The sequence below is a fragment of the Grampus griseus genome (genome assembly GCF_964374135.1).
Source record: "Grampus griseus genome assembly, chromosome: 3".
NCBI lineage: Eukaryota > Metazoa > Chordata > Mammalia > Artiodactyla > Delphinidae > Grampus > Grampus griseus.
The window spans coordinates 164,932,518-164,950,666 of NC_139019.1; the positions used below are offsets into that span (position 1 = coordinate 164,932,518).

Here is an 18,149-nt window from a genome sequence, read left to right on the forward strand (position 1 = left end):
GAGGCAGGGGGTCCCCTAGATGTCCTTCCAGCCATGCTCTGATGTCTGGGCCTGGCTGGTTTGGGGACAAGGGCTTTGGCACTCACACAGCACACGCACACACACGCGTGGCAGGGAAGAAATGGGGACTGGGCAGATTCTGGGTGGGTGTTGGGCCTCACAGCAGGTGGTCACGGCTGGCAAACAGGTAAGGGCTGAAGTTGTCCCGGTGGAAGGGGGAGGGATAGAGTCCACTAAGGGTGTACAGGTCCCGCAGCAGGGGTGTGGGCAGCAGCAGCTTCCGGCCACGGCCACCACCCCCGCCCGGCCCCCCAGGCCCAGGGGAGGAGGGCGAGGGGCCCTGGCTGGGGGTTGGTGCGGGTAGGGGCAGGGGCAGAGGCAAGGGTGTTGGCTCAGACCTCAATCGAGGGCGGGGCACACGGGGTGATGAACACATGGCTGGAGCCCTGGAGGACACGCAGCTGGGGATCAGGTGGCCACGGTGGGCGCAGTTCTGCGGCTCTAGGGATCAGAAGTCAGGAGGTTAGAAAGCTTGGGAGGGGTCATGAGAGCACAGGTGAGACCTCTGTGGCAGTGATCGCCATCTGGAAGTCCCCCCGTTTATCCTCCCACTCCCTCGACACTCACTGGATGGGGTGAGCCGTGCCGGTGTCGAATGCGGCCTGCAGGCCTCGGGTTCCTGAGACAAAGAGGCAGAGGGAAGGGGCTAGCGGCCCCCTGGGCCCCACTGGCCAGAGCCACAAGGGGCTCATTGGGCAGAGAGCCCAATGGAAAAGACAAGTTTTCAGGATTAACCATGTTCCCTTGGGAGGGAGGGGGTGGCCCGCCCTTGCATCCTGTGGGACGGTCCCCCCAGGACCTAGGTCCACAGAGGTGAGTGATCCCTCTACCTCTCCATGGCCCTGAGACCCCCACTGCCTGCCTGACTTCCTGCCTCCTTTGTCCTCCTCCACCCACCACCCTCTCCAGCCGGGAGCAGCCCCCGGCCCCCCTTACCTGGGCCACACTTAACTTTTCGAGGCGGCTGTCCATGGTGGGGGTTTGGCCCAGGTCCTCCCAAGGGGAGAGCCTTCGGCCAGAGGGTGGCCGGCTCTGGAAGTTGTGCACGACACAGGTGACCTGTGACAGAGGGAGGGGGCACGCTGAGGCCTGAGGCCAATAAAGTAAATTACCATCCCCATTTTTCAGATAAGGATACTGAGGCCCAGGATTTCAAAAACAGCTAACACTTTTATGGTGCTTACTATGTGCCAAACACTGCTCTTTCCACTTTACTAAGAGATAGGTACTATTATGACTTATTCCACACGGGGAGGCAGGTAAGGCCGAGTTGTGTAAGAGGATCTGATCCTGTCCTTATTTAAACCTTTGGTATTTTGGACATTATGGGTTTTTGCATTAATTTTGATTTTTAAAAATGTTTCACTACAATATTATTTATCTTGTTTACTGAGTGTTTTGGCTCCTCCTTAAATTTTGTGCTCAAAGCGAGGGCCTCACTTGCCTTACCTTGGTCCCAGTCCCGTTATCCCAGTTCACAGATGAGAATGTCCAAGCTAGGTAAGGTTAAGGGACTTGCCCAAGGTAGAGTCCACACCCTTCACCATCATGCAGTCCTGCCTCTTGAGTCAGGGATGGATGGCAAGGGGGCTCACCAGAAAGGTGGCGATCGCCGCCCCTGTCAGGAAGCCGGCCAGCACGTCAGACCAGTGGTTGCGGTACTCAGCCACGCGGACCACGCCCACCAGGAAGGCGGGGCACAGCAGGGCCAGGCAGAGTGAGGGTTTGACCAGGCGGGAGCCCTTCACGCGGAACACGAGCGTCACGTACATCTGCAGGAGCCGGATGGGTCAGAGGACACATGGCAGCAGCAGTTCCCAAACCCAAGCGGACACTACATTCAGGGATAGGGGGTGTGGCCAGAATCCTGAGAAGCCGCAATGGGACTGGAGGCACCAGCCAGGGGCTCCAGGGAACAGAGCCCGGGGGACAGGAGTTCAGGGGATGGAGTCATGGACCCCCAGTGGGCCTTTGCAGGGATGGGGGTGTGTGTGGCCTGAGCACCAAAGAGCAGTGGATAGGGTCTGGGGCCCAGGTCTCTGGGGGACCTGGGCCCAAGGTCCAGGTGGGATGGGGAAGGAACCTCCACCATGACTGCTTGCTGGCTTAGGGTGTGGCCACAAAGTCAGAGGGTGGAGTCAGGGCTCAAGTGACAGGTCCAGGAGCTCCAGGAGGTGGAGTCCCCAAACCCCTGGGGACCACTGACAGGGTTAGAAGCACAGTCCCCAATGCCAGAAAAAGGAGTCAAAGCAACAGAGGGTGCGACCAGGGAAAGACAGGGGACAGAGTCAGGAAGTTCCAGTGAAGTCGAGTCAGGAGCGTGGCCAGGCCAATAAAGGGCGAGGACAAACTGGAGGGCAAGGGCTCCAGGGGATGGAGTTGAAAGCCCATTACCGAGTCACCTCCAGGACCTGTAGCACGGCGGAGACTTGGCCAGGCTTCAGGGTGCTGAGCCAATAGCCTCCTTTGGGTGTGGCCTTAGTGGGTCAGGAGGCGTGGCCAGGGTCCAAGGGGGCGTGGCCAGGGTCCAAGGGGAGGAGTGGGAGCCTCCGCCCTAGGGATGGTGTCACAGTGATGCGTGGCCTCACTCGGGGAGGGATTGGAGGCTCCAGCCCAGACGGTCTCCTGCCCGCTGGCCGCCCCCTTACTGCCGTGCCCCCGTTTCGGGGCTCACCGCTGTGTAGGCGACGGCGTAGGCGCAAAGGGCAGCGTCCTTGCAGGGGAAAGCGCGGCGCGCAGCGGCCACAAGGCTGGGGCTGCCAGCACAGGCACCCTGGTCAGTGACGAAACGGTTGGGCCCTGGCCGGTCCGGTGAGGGTGGCGGGCAGCCCAGGGCCGTATAGTTGGGGCGGCACACGGACAGGAAGTGCGGCGTCGGGTTGCCGGTCACCACCTGCCCTGCGTTGGCGAAGATGGTCGTGGTGAAGAGGCCGAAAGAGTAGACCCCTGGGATGGGATAGGAAAGGGGGTTCATGCCAGGGCCCAGCAGCCGTCCTCCTGTGAGCCCCCTTATGGCTCACATAGGCCCCTGTCTCCTTGTTCCTGTGACTGACATTAAAGCACAGCTGGGACTCCCCCTAACACCACACCCCATAATAGCTGGGCCATGTTCCTCTTCCCTTGGGACCACCATGATGGCATTCTGGGCCTCTGGCCTCTGTCCCTCCGGGATTACCAATATGCCAGGAGTGGGCCCTCCTCTGGAATCCATTATAGCTGGACTAGGACCCCTCAACAGCACTACATCAGGATTGGGCCCATGCCAGGGACCTCCTAGGACCACCGTGATGGCATTTCTGGGGCTCCTATACCTGCCCCTGGACTCGCTATTGCTGAGCTGAGCACTTTTCTCCTGGAGCACCACTCAGCCAGGGCTGGATCTCCAGCCCTCTGCCACAGGGACCACCATTTTGGATGAGCTCTGCCCTACCCCAAGGCTACCAACTATGGCTGGGACCATATTCAAAGTGCAGCCAGCGTTCTCATCTCCCTGCCCCCAGGGCCCCCTGGTGTCTGTCCTGTGCTTTTTCTGCCTGAGACTCTCCTTGTGGCAATTTGGGGCCCTCCTCTTATAGTTGTCATCAAGGTTGGCTTAGGCCCCACCCATGTCTCTAGAATCTCCACCATGACTGACCTCAGCCCACATCCCTCTTTCCCCATGAAGTCACCATCATAGCAATTCTAGGCCTTCCCCCCCTCGAATTCTTATTATACCTGAGCCTGGCCCATAGCCCTTTTGCATGGCTGACCCCTGACCGAGTCACTCACCCAGGAAGCGGACCAGCCTCCGCAGCGGGGGGCTGAAGCGGCAGCAGGCCCCGGACACGATGGTTCTCTCCCCAATGACTGGGATGGCTGACGGTGGTGCAGGGAAAAAGGCACGTGCCAGCTCCCCAAGCAGGATCTGTGGGCAAGACCAAGGCATGGTCTTCCTGGCCTTCAAGCCCAGCCCTCCACCCATCTCCACCTGGCCCTCCTGCCTCCTGGAAGGCCCTTCCCACAGTCTGAGCCAGGTTACCCCCAGTCTCACCGTGAGGGTGGGCCCAGCGGTGACCAGGGCGTAGATGAGGGCCGGGGGTGCTCTGCTGGCAGCCTCAGGCCCTGGGTAGGGCTTGGCATAGGTACTGTCATAGCAGAAGAAGCCCTGGGTGTGCACGGGGAAGGTGTCCGTGAACTCCAGGCGGTAAGCAAGCAGGACCACGATGCCCAGCAGCACCGACTGCCGCCCAGCCAGGGTGGGGAGAGAGACAGAGTAAGAACAGAGAGGGTCAGGCCTGAGCTGGGCCACGGAGATGGAGACACAGAGATGGAGACAGAGACAAGGGGGAGAGATAGAGAGAGAGATGAAGAGGAGAGAGGAGATGGGACTGGGAAGAGGGAGAGAGGACAGGGCCAGAGCTCAGAGAGAGAGAGATAGTGGGTAGTGGAGGAACAAACCAACAGAGAAAGAAAAAATACTACTGATAGAAATACTAGAGTTACCACAGGTGTAACTCTTATTGTGGGCAGGGCATCATACTAAACCTCTTCCATGAATTAATCCATTTTACTTTCATAACAGTCCTAGGAGAGAGGGACTGTAATTATGCCCATTTGACAGATGAGGAAACAGGCTTGGGAGGGTAAGTGAGGTGCCCAGAGTCCCACAGTAATGATGGGCAGAGCTGGGTTGAATCCCGGATTGCCACTTCCGAAAGTGCCTCCTCCCCCTTGAGGGTCTGGGCAGGGGAGGTACTGTGCGCCTCACCTCCACAAAGACAAAGCAGGGAATGATGGAGAAACTCCTCTTCAGCTGAGGTCTCCCTCCCGCCATGGTGAAGGCCGGGCCTGTGGAGAAGGGGAGGGAGTGGCACTGCCAGGGTGGGGCCTAAGGGGAGGTTCAGGTCACCTGCTTGTGGAGTCTTCTGGCCACAACCTGGCCCCCATCCCTGGCCCCTCGGACTACAGCCAAGGAGCCCTGGCTCCGCCCCCTGAGCCTTCTGGCCACGCCTCTGCATATGCAGGTCTTGCCCTGCCCCTGCCCCTGCCCCTGCCCACTGGAGGCACCAGCCTCCCCTGACACAACCTGCTCAGCTCAGCCTCTGCTGGGGTCCCCACAGATTGTATAGTGGTCTTCTCCCCCAACAGCCTACACAGGAGATTCTGACCCCATACCTTTTAGGAGGGCCTGGCCTCCTTAGCATGTGGGACCCATGCCCTTGGCCTTTAGCAGAGACTTCTCCAGCTAATGTGGACCCCTCCCTCACAAAGAAGGGTCCTCACCCCCACTAGTTTTTAGGAGACCCCATACTCTTTCCCCACATGCTTTACAGGAGACCCCATGTTCCCTGTCACCCACCCCCACCAAGCCCCTCCCCCTATACCACTTCCCGCATGGCCCTCAGGGGCCTCCCTCTCCTGTCCCCATGGGCTGTGCCTGACTGGTTCGGGCTGATGGCCAGGCCCTCCTTCTCTCCCAGCTGCCTCTCCCTCTCTCCCTCCTTCCCCCTCCTCCCAGCCCGTCTGCCTTCCTGTATCAAGAGAGGGCTATCTCCCCCTCAATGTGCTCTCCCCTCCCCACAGTCCAACCTCAGTCCCCAGCACTGAGAGGCCAACGCAGTCACACCTGCTTGACCCATTCTCCCAGCCTAACCTCACCTGTGAAAGGGCCCTATGACTTCCTGCAGGCCGCTGCCACGCCCACAGACTCACAGCCACTCCTGGTGGCCAGCAGGGCAGGGATGGTCACCCCCATTGCACAGATTTGGAAACTGAGGCCCAGGCAGGTAAGGGTAGGCACTCTGGGTCCAGTGCCCCATCCACATGGCTTGCCCTGCAATGTGACATGTGGGGGTGAGGGTCACCAGAGAGCCCAGATGCCCAAGATGCCCACTTGGCCATGGCCCCCTCACCTTCTTAGAGACACAAACACACACCGGCACCCCCAGAGTACACAAGTCAGCCAGAGCTTCCATCCCAAACACCACACACACACACACACACACACACACACACACACACACACACCATCGCACAGCACTCATTCATCCCACCAACAAGCATCAAGGGCCTGCTGGGTTCCAGGCCCTGTGCTGGGTGCCAGTCTTGTGGTGAACAAGACAGGCTCGCTCATTCAGACAGGTGCCCCACACCCACTACACACATAGCTGCACACACACACAGAGCACAGTGTGCACACGGCCTGGCACAGACACCCACACAGATCAAACAAATGTCCCCACACACACGGTCACTGGGACACAACAGGAGGTCCTTCACACACCTCACAGCCTCACACCCAGCCCTCACTCCACCACCGTCAGGGACAGACTCGAGGCTGCCAACACACTTAAGAGCCACATCAAAAAAAGAGAGTCACCACACACAGTGTGTGTGGGGGGGTCACAGAACTGGTCACAGCGTCACGCCCCCAATTACAAGGCACAGGATGACACACATTAACAGTCTCTCATCCACACTGACAGTCCTAGGAGCGCCCTGTGCCATCCACAACCGCAGCCACATGGCCACACGAGGGCACAGACATGGACCACGGCACAGACCCGCACACAGAGCCACACAGGAAAGGCACATGATCACAGCCACACACTGGAACACAATAACGGCCCCCCACCACCACCATCAGAAGGAACACACAACAGCAGCCACACAATGACAGTCACATGCACACAACCATACAGACACCGAGCCAGCCACACAATCACTGTGACAGCAGTCACACAGCCACTCAAAGGCGACCCCGACAACACAGCCACCACACACTCACCATCAGAGTGATACCCACGGCGACAGCCGCAAATGACAGCCACAGGAGACACAGTCACAGAGACACCACACAGACACCCCTGAAGCCACACGATCTCTCATACAGCCACACACTGACACATAACGACAACCACACAATCACCGTCAGCCTCACCAGGGTCGCCTCCCCATCTTCCCCTCCCCCAGCCCGGTCCCCAAGCCTCAGCTCGCAGCCTCCCCTCCCCCTCCCCGCGCTGGACCCGCAGGGGACCCGACCCACAGGAACCGAACCCTGGCCAGACAGACCGAGGGTCGGAAGCAGGCGAGAAGGGGTACAGGGGGCTCCCCAAGGCCCTCCCCCTCACCGGGTCTAGACTGCCGCCGCCTGAGCCCCGGATCCACCTAGACGGCCCCGGCGCGGCGGGACTGACAGACAGACGGCCGGCCAGAGAGCGAACGCAGAGATGGAGACGCCGTCGGCCGGCCGGGCCGCGCCGCGCCGCGCCGCGCAGCGCAGACTCCGCGGCGGGGAGAGGGGCGGGGCCTCCGGGAGCATTATTTGCATAACCCGTGAGGCGGGGCCTCGCGGAGTCTCATTAGCGTGATCCGGGGCGGGGCCTCTGTTGCTCTTCGGGTCAGGGCGTTTTAGAATAGATTCGGGAGGGAATGAAGGTTGGAGGTTGGGAGGGAGGACCCTGGTGGGTGCTGAGAGGAAGAGGAGGGTGGGGTGTCAGAGCGTGACCCCGGGCCGAAACCCTGGGCGGAGATGAGAATGATCTCCCCACACACACCCTGGAGTGCTGCTCAACCCCCCTCACCCCTGAGGCTCAGGGCTCTAGGGTGGCGCCCTGAGGATATGGCGAGGCCATCAAAGGAGTTCTGCAGCAGGTGCACAGCCGACCTGGGGGGAGATGGGGATCTTGGGGTCCCGGGGGACTCTGGACTGCTCAGAGCTGGGGCAGGGAGGCCATGGTGGGGGCAGGGGCGGAGATGAGTCCTGGGAGGAGAGGGACTCAGGTGGGTTCCAGGTTCTGGTGGTCGCTGCTTGATCTTATTAGGAGGAACGCAGGGCAGATGAGGGTCAGGGGCCTCAATTTCCCCATTTGGGCAGTAGGGACATCAGGCCAGATCGCCAAGGGCCTATCTGGCCACTCGTATCTAGACAGACTTACCCCTGACCTTGTCATATACTAAATCCAGCCTCACACTGTCCCCTGACCCTAGGCCCACATATCCCGAACAGTCCCTGGGGTCTCCACACCCTCCCCAAGACTGGGTAGTAAACTGTGGGGGTCACTCTGAGGCACAGGAAGCAGCCAGGAGCAGCAGTCCACAGGTGGAGGAGGGTCTCAGCTAGTTTATTTTCTCTCTGGAGGGGTCTTCAGGGAGAGCAGTCCCAGCTGCTCAGGCTGTGGAGAAAGAGGGTGGGTCAGAGGCTGGCCTGGTCCAGGGGACCCCAGGGCTGGAGGTCAGGGAGCAGATGCCCAGGTTGGGAGTTGGAAGGGCGTGTACTTCGGGATTCCAGGGCAGGCCAGGAGGGGAAGGGTAGGTTGGGGCAGGGGAGGATCCACACCAGGTGGGAAGGAGCAGCTCTTGCTGAGTGGTGGCTGGGAAGGGTCCTGGTCTGGGTCCGAGTCCGAGTCCCAGGAGGGGCGTGGCGGGCTCAGGCATCGGTGCCCCTTGTAGCCAGCAGGAGGGACAGGTGCAATTCTGGCACAAACCCTGAATGTGACCCTCGAGTGGCCTTTGAATATGGGCCCAGTGCCCTTGATATTATGTGATCCTTGATTATGTCCCTTGAATGTGACCCAACATGACACCAAAGTATGACCTCGATGACACCTGAATTTTACCCCACTGACCCTTAAAAAAGATCACAGTGACCCTGAGTGACCCCTGGATGAAACCTCCAGGGACTCTTTAATGTCACCCCAGAACATTATTTAATGTGACCCCAGAATAAGACCCAACAGACCCAACCACCCCCAACTATGGCCTCTGAACATGACCTCCATGTGTGAAGCTGGAGAATGAACCTCCCCCACCCCTGGAGTGCTGCTCAACCCCACTCACCCCTGAGGCTCGCAGCCCTGGGGCGGCCCCCTGAGTATATGGCGAGGCCACCAAAGGAGTTCTGCAGCAGGTGCACAGCGGGCCTGTGGGGAGATGGGGATCTGGGGGCCCCGGGGGGCGACTCTGGACTGCTCAAAGCTGGGGCAGGGAGGCCATGGTGGGGGCAGGGGCGGAGATGAGTCCTGGGAGGAGAGGGAGATGTGGACTCAGGTGCGTTCCAGGTTCTGGTGGCCGCTGCTTGATCTGATTGGGAGGAGCACAGGGCAGATGAGGGTCAGGGGTCAGAGGTTAGAGTGGGAGCTGGGCATCACCATATGTCACCCAGCTCCTTCTGGAGGTCATCCCTCCAGGAGTCACTGCCTCCTGGTGGCAACTCCTCAGTCTCTGGCCAGTTGGATGTCTCATACCCATGCTGCTTCATTTTGGTCAGGACCTGAGGCCGGGGGAGATGGGGGGATAATAATAATAATGATGATGATGGTGAAACGTATAATATAGCATTTATCACATTCCAGGCTGCCTTCAAAGTGCTTATCACTCAGTTAATGCAGCTACTTGGTCAGGTAGGGCTGTATTGTTACACCCATTACTCAGATGAGGAAACGGAGGCCCAGAGAGGGGAAGTGACTTGCCCACAGTTACACAGCAGTAAGTAGCAGAGCTGAGATTTGAACCCAGGCCTTCTTGCTCCAGTCTGATGGTGGAGGCCGGCAGAGATCCCCATAACCCCAACTCACGCAAGGTCCCCGTGCTCTCTGCTCACCTTGCGGCGCTTCACCTGTGTCTTTTGCATCTTCTGGATGTTCACCAGGTTCTCCGTAATCTCCTCTTCCTGCGCCTCTGCAGGGGGAGGGGACTCAGGTGGGCCAGAGCTGCAGAAGGACCCCCCGCCCTCCTGGTCATGGGCTTTGGGCACTCATGTAGCTTTTGATAAATGAAGGTCACCTCCTCCTGCACCAGCTCCAGCTCCTCCCACAAGAACTTCTTGCTGAGGGGACAGTGCAGCTTCTGGCCTCCCATTTCCTGACATCCTGGCTTCCCATTTGCCCACCTGCCTCCCCAAAGCCTCCTCCACCTCCCATGTTTCTATCTGTTCAACTACCATCTCCCAGGCTCTGTCCCCTCCCCATACCTGCCTACCCACCTGTCCACTCCTACTACTATTCCCCCACCTCCTACCCCTCCCTAGCCCCGTGTCCTCTCCTTCTGACTTCCAGCCTCCCATTCCCTCAGCCCCCCATTGCCTGGCTTCCAGCTCCCCACCTTCTGCCCCCCCAGACCTCCAATACCCCCAGCCTCTGCCCCCCTCAACCTCCTCTACCCTCCAGCTTCCCATGCCACCCCCACCAGCTTTCTGATCCTCCAGCCTCCCTTTCCATCCCACCTCCTGTCTCCCCTATTTCTGGCCTCCCAGTCTCCCACCCCCCCACTGCCTCCTGCCTCCCCCATCCCCTCCTCTTGTCCCCCAAGATTTCCAAGGCCCCCCAGACTCCCTTACTCAGGCCCCTCCCATTTCCCCCATCCCACCTGTGGTTCCCTCTCCCTGGCCTCCCTTCCCTCCCTCCCCTCCCTCCTGGCAATACCCACCTGTCCCGGATCTCCTGCGCCAACAGCTGTAGACAGCGGGTGGTACGGGCCCTCTGCACCTCCTCGTTGTCATACAGGGTCTTCTGCAGCCCCTGCAGGCCTTTAGCCAGGGCCTCATATAGCTCCTGCCGTCCCTCCTCCACGTCCCACTTGTGTCTCTCCTTGTCTGCCTGGTGGCTCGTGGGGCCCAGCACCTCTACAGAGATGGTGGGACCTTGGCTGAGCCCCACCCACACCCTGCGCCCAGGTTTGAACCCAGCTTGCCCCCACCCTGACCAGACTCTGGTCCTGAACCCAGACTCAGCCAACTTCTCTCACCCTGGCCTGACTCAGCTGACCCTGAGAGGAGCAGCCTCCAGCCTTACCTTGACCTTTGGCCAGTTCTCACCTTCAAGCTGTTGGCTCTTGATTTGCTGCAGGCATCTGTCCTTCAACACGGTCACTGAGTGGTTTAGGAACTCGAAAGCCTGGAGGAAGAGGCCAGGCCTGGGGGTGAGAGCAGAGGTGGAGTGGGGGGGGGGGTGGGGGAAACAACTGCTGGGGGCGGGGCTAAGGTGGCTCACCTTGGTCTGGGCCTGTAGCTGACACCTGAGTGACTCCAGTTCACATCTCAGAAGCTTCTGGGATTCGGGAATCATCACAGTGGACTTAATTGTGAGTAGAGGTGAGGGTCAGCCGAGGCTGGGAGGGGTGGGGGCAGGGGCAAGGTCAGGGCAGAGGTCAGTAGAGGCTCAGGGTCTGGTTGAGGGGGGACAGGGCAAGAAGCTGGGGTAGGCTGAGGCAGAGGTAGAGGCAGGAGTAGGGGTCAAGGTCAGGGACAGGGATGGTGGGCGAGGTCAGGGGTAAGGGTCAGCTGACAATGGGGCAGGGATGAGTGGGCAGCAACGGTGGGGGTCCACTGAGGCTGGGGCAGAGGGTGGAGGTAGGAACTGGCAGGTCTCCCACCCACAGTCTTGTTGAGCGGGAAGGTTCTCACCTTTGGTTTTGGAAGAGCTGGTCTCCCAGGGGTTCTATGAAAGGTGGGCATGAGAGCAGTAATAATCTATCCCTGGTCTGCCTCCTTGCTCACCCCAACCCAGTGTGTGGGGGCCAGACATGATTTGGGTCTGCTGAGTTCTGGGTGTCCTAGACCCCCAAGTGCAGGCAAAGCTGCCTCCAGGCATACGCATGCACCCCACCGCCACCCCCACCCCCACCTCTGCCCCAGCCTGAAAACACTCAGAAGTGCATTTGTGTGGCAGGCCCATGGGCTGCCCCTGAGAGCATGCGCCTTCAGAGCCACATCTCTGGTTGCGCTCAGGGAATGGCCCTCCTCCTTAGGGGCATCAACAATGTCTGCAAGGAGCACCAGTAGCCACTGACGCACAACCACACATGGTCATCAAAACACGATCACAGACACGCAGCCTCAGACGTAGCCGTGCACACTAAGTCATAAGACCCAGGGCATGCACTCATGCCCATCTCAGACACACAACCACAGACACACAGGCAGTCACATCCAGAGACAATCACAAACAGGACCTCATTAAGACACACAATCGCACATCCGTTCCATTCATTCAAGACATTTTTAGTGCAGGCCTGCTGCGCACTGGGCGCTGTTCGGGGTGCTGAAGACAGAGGGTGTGAGGGGTCTCGAGGAGGACTCTGCCCCCACAGCTCCCTCCCTAAGCCCTGCAGCGGTAGATAGCGGTGCGTGCGGCAGGAAGGGGTTTCCCGGGTGGGGATGACCTTAGTGTTGCTGTGATGCCTCTTTGGAGGGTCCTGGTCATTACAGTGCTTCTGTGAGTCTGAGTTGGGGAGGGACCCATGCGACTGAAGCCCCGAGTCTCTCCCTGGCCTCCAGGTTCCAATTGTCACTGTGTTTTCGGGTGCAGCCAGCTGCAAGGTCTCTGGCTCTGGGGTCCTGGACCAGTGAAATGTATATTCCAAGGTCTTTTCTGAGGAAGGGCCTGGGAGTGGGGTGTGTGGTGAAGGTTTCCTGAGAGCCAGCCCAGAGCACTCCAGCCCCTCCTGGTCTCCAGCCCCAGGGCAGCCGCTCAGCGAACGGCAGCACTTGTCACACTTCTCATTAGCAGGCAAACACACGTTGGAGGGTGACCGGAGGTGAGCGATAGCAAGGCACGGAGTAGTCAGGGTCCAGGGGTAGGCGGGCCAGAAGAGGGTTGCTTAGAGTAGGGGGGACAGAGGGCTGCACTGAGACCAGCTCCCAGGTCCTGACACTCTCATGCCCTCTCTGACACCCCAGAGAGGCCTCAGCCCTGAACATAGGCCTCTTATTTATGATAGGAGCCAAAGCTGGGTGAAAGATGATCCCAGCCCCAGGGGTTAGGATGGGCAGTGAGAAGGACCTAGAAGATCCCACAGGAGTCAGTGAGGTCTGAGACGAGCCTAAAAGAAAAAAAGATCTTAACATTGGGCCCTAAAGGAAGGACATCCCTGGCAGGAAACAGTGTGTGCAAAAACTTGGAAGTCTGCAACCAGGTGCTCTTTGCGGGTCAAGGCAGGGTGGCTGGAGGCAGGGTCCAAAAGGAAGCAGCAGGAGGTTAGCAGGGCCGTTCAAGCAAGGCAGGGCAAGCCAAGCCGGGGAACTGGCTCCCCAAGTAAATGGGAGACATAGAATGTGAGCAGGAGAGGCAGAGCATATCTATTTAATAAATGGTAGCTGAATGGGGTCCCAGGCCTGTACTAGGTAAGGCTGGAAACAGGAAAGAACTCAGTTCTGGGTCTCACATCCACACCCCCTGCCCTTCCAGTGTAGTCAGGGCTGGCACAGCTGGAGAAACCTGGGGGAGGTCTGTCTGGAAAAACTTCCAGGTGAAGGGCAACTTGCCATGGATCACAGTCAGCCAGAAAGGCCACAGTATATGCCTTTCTCTTCTTTTGTCCTTGCTGGGCCTTCTGGTATCTTTCCCCTAACCCAGTCCTCCTGGAAGACTCCTACATACCCTTCAAAACCCTACTCAGCATTGCCTCTGTAAAATCTTCCTTAATCCCTTTTTAAGCTCATATTTTCTGAGCATCTTGCTGAGTGCTGAGCACCACCCTAAGCCCTCACTGGGTGTTCACACCCACCCTGTGATGTAGGAGTTATTATTCTGCCTGAACTGTTCTAAGCTACCACTTCAAAAGTCACCGCCTCAGGGAGGTCCTCACTTCCAGAGGCAGTACAGCATGATGATTAAGCAAGGAGACCCTCCAGCTAGATGGCCCAGGTTCAAATCCTAGCTTTGCCCCTTCCCAGCTGTGCGATGTTGGAGGAGTTACTAAACCTCTCCATGCCTCATTGTCCCCAACTATAAAAATGGGATGTCATACTATCCACCTTACTGGGTTGTTGTGATTAAGTAAATTAATCCATGCCAGTGCCTGATATGCAGTAGTGGGAAGCTCAGTGTCTGTCCTTGAACATCACACTGAGGACTTGGTACTTGGGAATCATAGGAGCCCTGGGAGACTTGGAGGGGAAAGGCAAGATGCATTTCTGAGTGTCAATTGCAGGAAGGCCCCCAGTCGAGCCCCCCCTCCCCCTCCCCCTCCCCCTCCCCCTCCCACATCACCTGTTTTCCCTCAGTCCTTGCCGATAGAATTCTTGAAGGAACGGGGCGGGGTCATTTGCCTGGGCCCCGCCCGCCGGGGCCTTGAATCCTGCGCCCCGCCCGCCGGGGCCTTAAATCCTGCGCTCGCCAAGCTCCCGATCCCCTTCCACCCCCACCTACCACATACCACCTGCTCCTGCTCTCCCATCAGGGACCGCGAAGCCAGTCCCCAGCTGTGACGCTGAAATTTGATCCCGTGGAGACACCATCCTATTAAAACGCGCAGAGCCCAAAGGTATAGTCACAGAGAGGGGTGTGGCTGGCATTTTAGCCTCGCCCCCGCCGTTGCAGCCGAAGACCTCATTGGCGCCTTTCCGCTTCCGCAGATCTTAGGAGCCGCGGTGTAATTGGGTGAAATCCTGAGGCGTGGACGGGATTCCGTTCATCGATTAGTCAATATCTAAGAGGGCGGTACAGGAGGCACAGATCCCCGATCCGATTGGCTTCTGGCTTAGCTGGGAGGCGGGACGAATTCTTGGTCCCACGAGGGGAGGTGGCCGAGGAGGTCCGCGGGCACCGCGGAGCGCGAGAGTGAGGTACCAAGCCCTGCCCGCCTGACCCCCTTATATCCGGCCCTGGACTCTTGAGTGCTGCAGGTCGATGTCCGGGTCCAGTGGTGGGGTCGGTGTCCTCGGGCCCGCCTGACCCCCTTAGATCCGGCCCCGGACTCTTGAGTGCTGCAGGTCGATGTCCGGGTCCAGTGGTGGGGTCGGTGTCCTCGGGATGAGATTTAGGGTTTCTCAGGATTAGATGGCGTCTCCAGGAGGTGCTTTGGGAATCTTCATAGTGATATCTGGGATCCTGTCATGAAAGGAGTAGTCTTTGATATCAGAACTCGGTCCCTGGGGTGATATTTGGGAGTCACTGGGGTGATCTCTGAGGATCTAGGGCTTCGAGCTTGACCTGCTGGGGCTGAAATTTGGGGGTCTCAGAGGTGGCATGGATGTTGGGGTCCAGAGAGCCTAAGATCTTGAGGGCTGACATTTGGAGAGATGGAGTCGGGGGACATCACAGAAGTGCTATGGCTCTTCCGCACCGCCATTCCTGGGCTACTATCCCTGGATCTCTGCTGGATAGACCATGACCCTGGCCTTGTGCAGGCTCACAGGGTCTGAAGGCCACAGGGCAAAGGTAAAACTCTGACCACCTGGTCCCTCCTTCCCAGGCCCGCAAGATGGAGGAAGGTGGGAACCCGGAAAGCCTGACTAAGGTGGTTCATCTACTGGTCTTGTCAGGGGCCTGGGGCATGCAAATGTGGGTGACCTTCGTCTCAGGTAGGGACCCTCGGCCTGGATATCATGAGTGCCTAAGGTGGGGACAGGGATGAGAGGGGGACTTGGAAGTGTCCTAACAGACATGTGGTCCCCTGCACCCCACAGGCTTCCTGCTTTTCCGAGGCCTTCCCCGACATACCTTCGGCCTGGTGCAGAGCAAACTCTTCCCTTTCTACTTTCACATCTCCATGGGCTGTGCCTTCGTCAACCTCTGCATCTTGGCCTCACAGCGTGCGGGGGCTCAGCTCACATTCTGGGAGGCCAGCCAGGTATGACAGCTTGAGCTCCACTATCCTCTGGAGATTCATTCCCAGGACCACACTGAGCACCTATGGCTACACCTTTGTGAGAATTAAAATGAAACCCCCCAAACTGCCCCTTCTTCCTGGTGTATACAAAGTTGGGTTCTGGATACCCTTGAGCAGTGCACAGCCTGCACAACCATCCCCAGCAGCCCTGACTATTCCGCAGTGTCTCTCTGCTGGCTGTTGCTCCCTCTCCTCCCCTTGGCTGGGCCTGCAGCCAAGCTGTGGTGACTCAGCTGGGCTGGGGCACTGACCCCAGCTCAGTGTTTAAAAACCAGCCTGACTGGGAATTTACAGTCCCCCACCCTCATCCACACATTTTTCCCAGCCACAAGGCAAGGAACCATCTGTGCATCTCATATTTCTCTATCCTGCCCTCCCCCTGCCCCCATTATGTCCCTCAGATGTGGGCAGGTGAGGCCTGACAGGGGTTTCAATAATCCCACAGACACAGGAGGGATTATGGGTAATTGGAACTTCGAGGACTTTTAATTCACTCCCTCTGGACCCAATGTCAGCTTATAGGGTCTAGGCTGGGGCCACAAAGGAGATGGGCCCTCTCTTAGGCTCTCTATTTTGGGGAAATGAGGGGACAGTTATGGTGCTCTGTCCCAATTCAGGGAAGAGAGGCTCTGCCCTGAGATACCCTCAGTTTGGGGGAACAGAGGAAGGTAGGAGACAGGCTGTGTTCTGGAAAGTTCCAGTCAGGGTATCAGAGGAGAGGAGGCTTAGGAGGTTTGGGGGAGAGAGAGGAGACAGTGGTAGAGAGAGGAGATAGTGGTGGAGCCTTTCCTTAGGAGCTGCAGGTTTCAGGGTATGAGAGCTGGAGCTCTGTTTGGGTTTGAGGTTGGAGTGGGGAGGCCTGGCTTTGACCCAATCCTGTCCCCCATTCCCCTCTGGGCTTTGAGGATGCAGAAGGACCCTCCCTAGGGCCCCTGCTGTCTCCCAGGCGTGGCTCACCTTGTCCTCCTGCCGCCCTACCAGCTCTGCTTGCTGCTTCTGAGCCTCATGCTGGCCACCATCAACGCCCGCTGGCTGGAACCCCGCACCACGGCCGCCATGTGGGCCCTGCAGACCATGGAGAAGGAGCGGGGCCTGGGCGGGGAGGTGCTGGGCAGCCACCAGGGCTCAGACCCCTATCGTCAGCTGCGGGAGCAGGACCCCAAGTACAGTGCCCTCCGCCAGATCTTCTTCCGCTACCATGGCCTATCCTCCATTTGCAATCTGGGCTGCCTCCTGAGCAATGGGCTTCATCTTGTAGGCCTCGCCCTGGGCCTCAGGAGCCTCTAGCCCCCACTGACTCTCTGTCTCTGCTGGGGCCCCAAATGTCAATAAACACTTCTTTGGAAATGACTGCTGTCACTTTTCTCCAACTGGGAAGCAGGGGGAGGGGCAGGCAAGGGTAGAGCTGAGGGATTCCGTTTCCCCATTCATGTGGCATGATGATTTGGAGAGTTAGCTGTTGCAGCCCTTAAGCTCTTCCTATAATGGTGCCCATTTGTTGAGCACCCACTGTGTGCCAGGTGTGGCGCTAACCACTGCACAGATCATGTATTATTGTAACAACAGCTGGTTCTGATCCCTAGAGGACAATCATATTTTTCACCCCATTGACATCGGGGGTGGCCATGTGACTTGCTTTGGCCAGTGAAATGTAAGCAAAGTCATTTCCAAAGAGAAGTATACAAGCCAGTATGTGATTCGCCACATCTTCCCCTCATTGCAATGACCGGTGTGAGAGAAACAAACCTTGGATGTTAGATGCCATGATGACTATAGGGCAGCTTGTTACTGAGCGTATGCCATCCCTTCCTGACTGATACACATCATCTCAGTTTGTCCACAACAGCCCTTAGAGGTGGCTAACATTGTTCCATGAAGCAATGGGAGCTCAGAGAAATTCAGCAAGTGGCTTCAGGCGCAGTTGTTGGGATTTGAAGCCCAACAAAGCCTGAACTGTGTTTTGTTTTGTTTTGTGTTAAATTTTTGGCCACGCTTCATGGCATGTGGGATCTTAGTTCCCCAACCAGGGGATAGAACCTGTGCCCCCTGCAGTGGAATTACAGAATCGTAACCACTGGACCGCCAGGGAAGTCCCAAGCCTGAACTGTTATAACTGCAGATTCTCTTCTGTTGGCTTGAAGAAAAGTCTGGGACCTCAGCTGGGCCTGGTTGCCAAATTGTGTGGCCTCAGGCAAGCGTCTGCCCCTCTCTGATTTCCAATTTCTTTATCTGTAAAAGGCGGGGGTGGTGGTGGTGGGGGTGGTGGTGGGGGTGGTGGTGGTGGGGGTGGTGGTGGTGGTTAATTCTAAGGGCCCTTAAGGGTATTTGGGAAAGGCTCTAGCCCAGTTTAGGTCAGGCGCTGCATGTTACAAACACTAACTCCGATCAGAACCCTTACACAACCCTGTGAGGTGGGTACCCTCGTTATCGACCACGTGACGGATGGGGAAAATGAGACCCAGGGAGGTTAACATGTCCAAAGCGACAAGGCTAGAAAGTGG

General features: G+C 58.2%; 3 protein-coding genes across 14 annotated transcripts; 1 reads left to right on the plus strand and 2 right to left on the minus strand.

Annotated features, from left to right (window-relative positions):
- Positions 1-157: 157 nt before the first annotated feature.
- PLPPR2 (phospholipid phosphatase related 2) lies at positions 158-4,873 on the minus strand (the record flags this gene model as incomplete). 4 transcript variants are annotated; one of them, XM_082652537.1, is made up of 8 exons in its annotated part: positions 158-501; positions 628-679; positions 997-1,119; positions 1,656-1,832; positions 2,735-3,006; positions 3,829-3,964; positions 4,091-4,204; positions 4,808-4,873. In XM_082652537.1, the coding sequence occupies 8 exons, from the start codon at positions 4,871-4,873 to the stop codon at positions 158-160; spliced, it is 1,284 nt and encodes a 427-aa protein (XP_082508663.1). The 4 variants fall into 4 exon arrangements, with proteins under 4 accessions (XP_082508663.1, XP_082508662.1, XP_082508665.1 ...); XM_082652536.1 differs by having other exon boundaries at positions 4,091-4,279; XM_082652539.1 differs by having other exon boundaries at positions 469-501; positions 1,013-1,119.
- A 3,749-nt stretch (positions 4,874-8,622) lies between these two features.
- Positions 8,623-14,271, minus strand: CCDC159 (coiled-coil domain containing 159). Of its 5 annotated transcripts, XM_082652362.1 has the most exons (8): positions 14,194-14,271; positions 11,028-11,111; positions 10,853-10,931; positions 10,465-10,660; positions 9,798-9,865; positions 9,641-9,717; positions 9,189-9,310; positions 8,623-8,960 (listed from the first exon to the last, which is right to left on the minus strand). In XM_082652362.1, exons 1-8 carry the CDS (start codon positions 14,212-14,214, stop codon positions 8,864-8,866), a joined length of 744 nt encoding a protein of 247 aa, XP_082508488.1. In that variant the 5' UTR covers positions 14,215-14,271; the 3' UTR covers positions 8,623-8,863. The 5 variants fall into 5 exon arrangements, with proteins under 5 accessions (XP_082508488.1, XP_082508490.1, XP_082508487.1 ...); XM_082652364.1 differs by lacking the exons at positions 9,189-9,310; positions 9,798-9,865; positions 14,194-14,271 and adding exons at positions 11,441-11,474; positions 14,028-14,121 and having other exon boundaries at positions 8,623-9,120; positions 9,656-9,717; positions 11,028-11,145; XM_082652361.1 differs by lacking the exons at positions 9,189-9,310; positions 9,798-9,865 and having other exon boundaries at positions 8,623-9,120; positions 9,656-9,717.
- A 264-nt stretch (positions 14,272-14,535) lies between these two features.
- On the plus strand, positions 14,536-16,998 carry TMEM205 (transmembrane protein 205). Of its 5 annotated transcripts, none has more exons than XM_082651386.1 (4): positions 14,536-14,602; positions 15,232-15,340; positions 15,446-15,609; positions 16,630-16,998. In XM_082651386.1, exons 2-4 carry the CDS (start codon positions 15,241-15,243, stop codon positions 16,933-16,935), a joined length of 570 nt encoding a protein of 189 aa, XP_082507512.1. In that variant the 5' UTR covers positions 14,536-14,602; positions 15,232-15,240; the 3' UTR covers positions 16,936-16,998. The 5 variants fall into 5 exon arrangements, with proteins under 5 accessions (XP_082507512.1, XP_082507514.1, XP_082507513.1 ...); XM_082651388.1 differs by having other exon boundaries at positions 14,584-14,662; XM_082651387.1 differs by lacking the exon at positions 14,536-14,602 and adding an exon at positions 14,610-14,749.
- Positions 16,999-18,149: the final 1,151 nt, after the last annotated feature.

Excerpts from the sequence above, each read along its gene's own strand:
- CCDC159 (XM_082652362.1), bottom strand. The coding sequence starts at position 14,214 with ATGGGAGAGCAGGAGCAGGTG. Across the intron at positions 10,932-11,027 it reads AGCTACAGGCCCAGACCAAG|GCTTTCGAGTTCCTAAACCA; the intron begins GTGAGCCACCTT and ends CTCTTCCTCCAG. Across the intron at positions 9,718-9,797 it reads CTTCATTTATCAAAAGCTAC|AGGCGCAGGAAGAGGAGATT; the intron begins ATGAGTGCCCAA and ends CTCCCCCTGCAG.
- TMEM205 (XM_082651385.1), top strand. The coding sequence starts at position 14,667 with ATGTCCGGGTCCAGTGGTGGG. Across the intron at positions 14,688-15,231 it reads TGTCCGGGTCCAGTGGTGGG|GCCCGCAAGATGGAGGAAGG; the intron begins GTCGGTGTCCTC and ends CCTCCTTCCCAG. Across the intron at positions 15,341-15,445 it reads GTGGGTGACCTTCGTCTCAG|GCTTCCTGCTTTTCCGAGGC; the intron begins GTAGGGACCCTC and ends TGCACCCCACAG.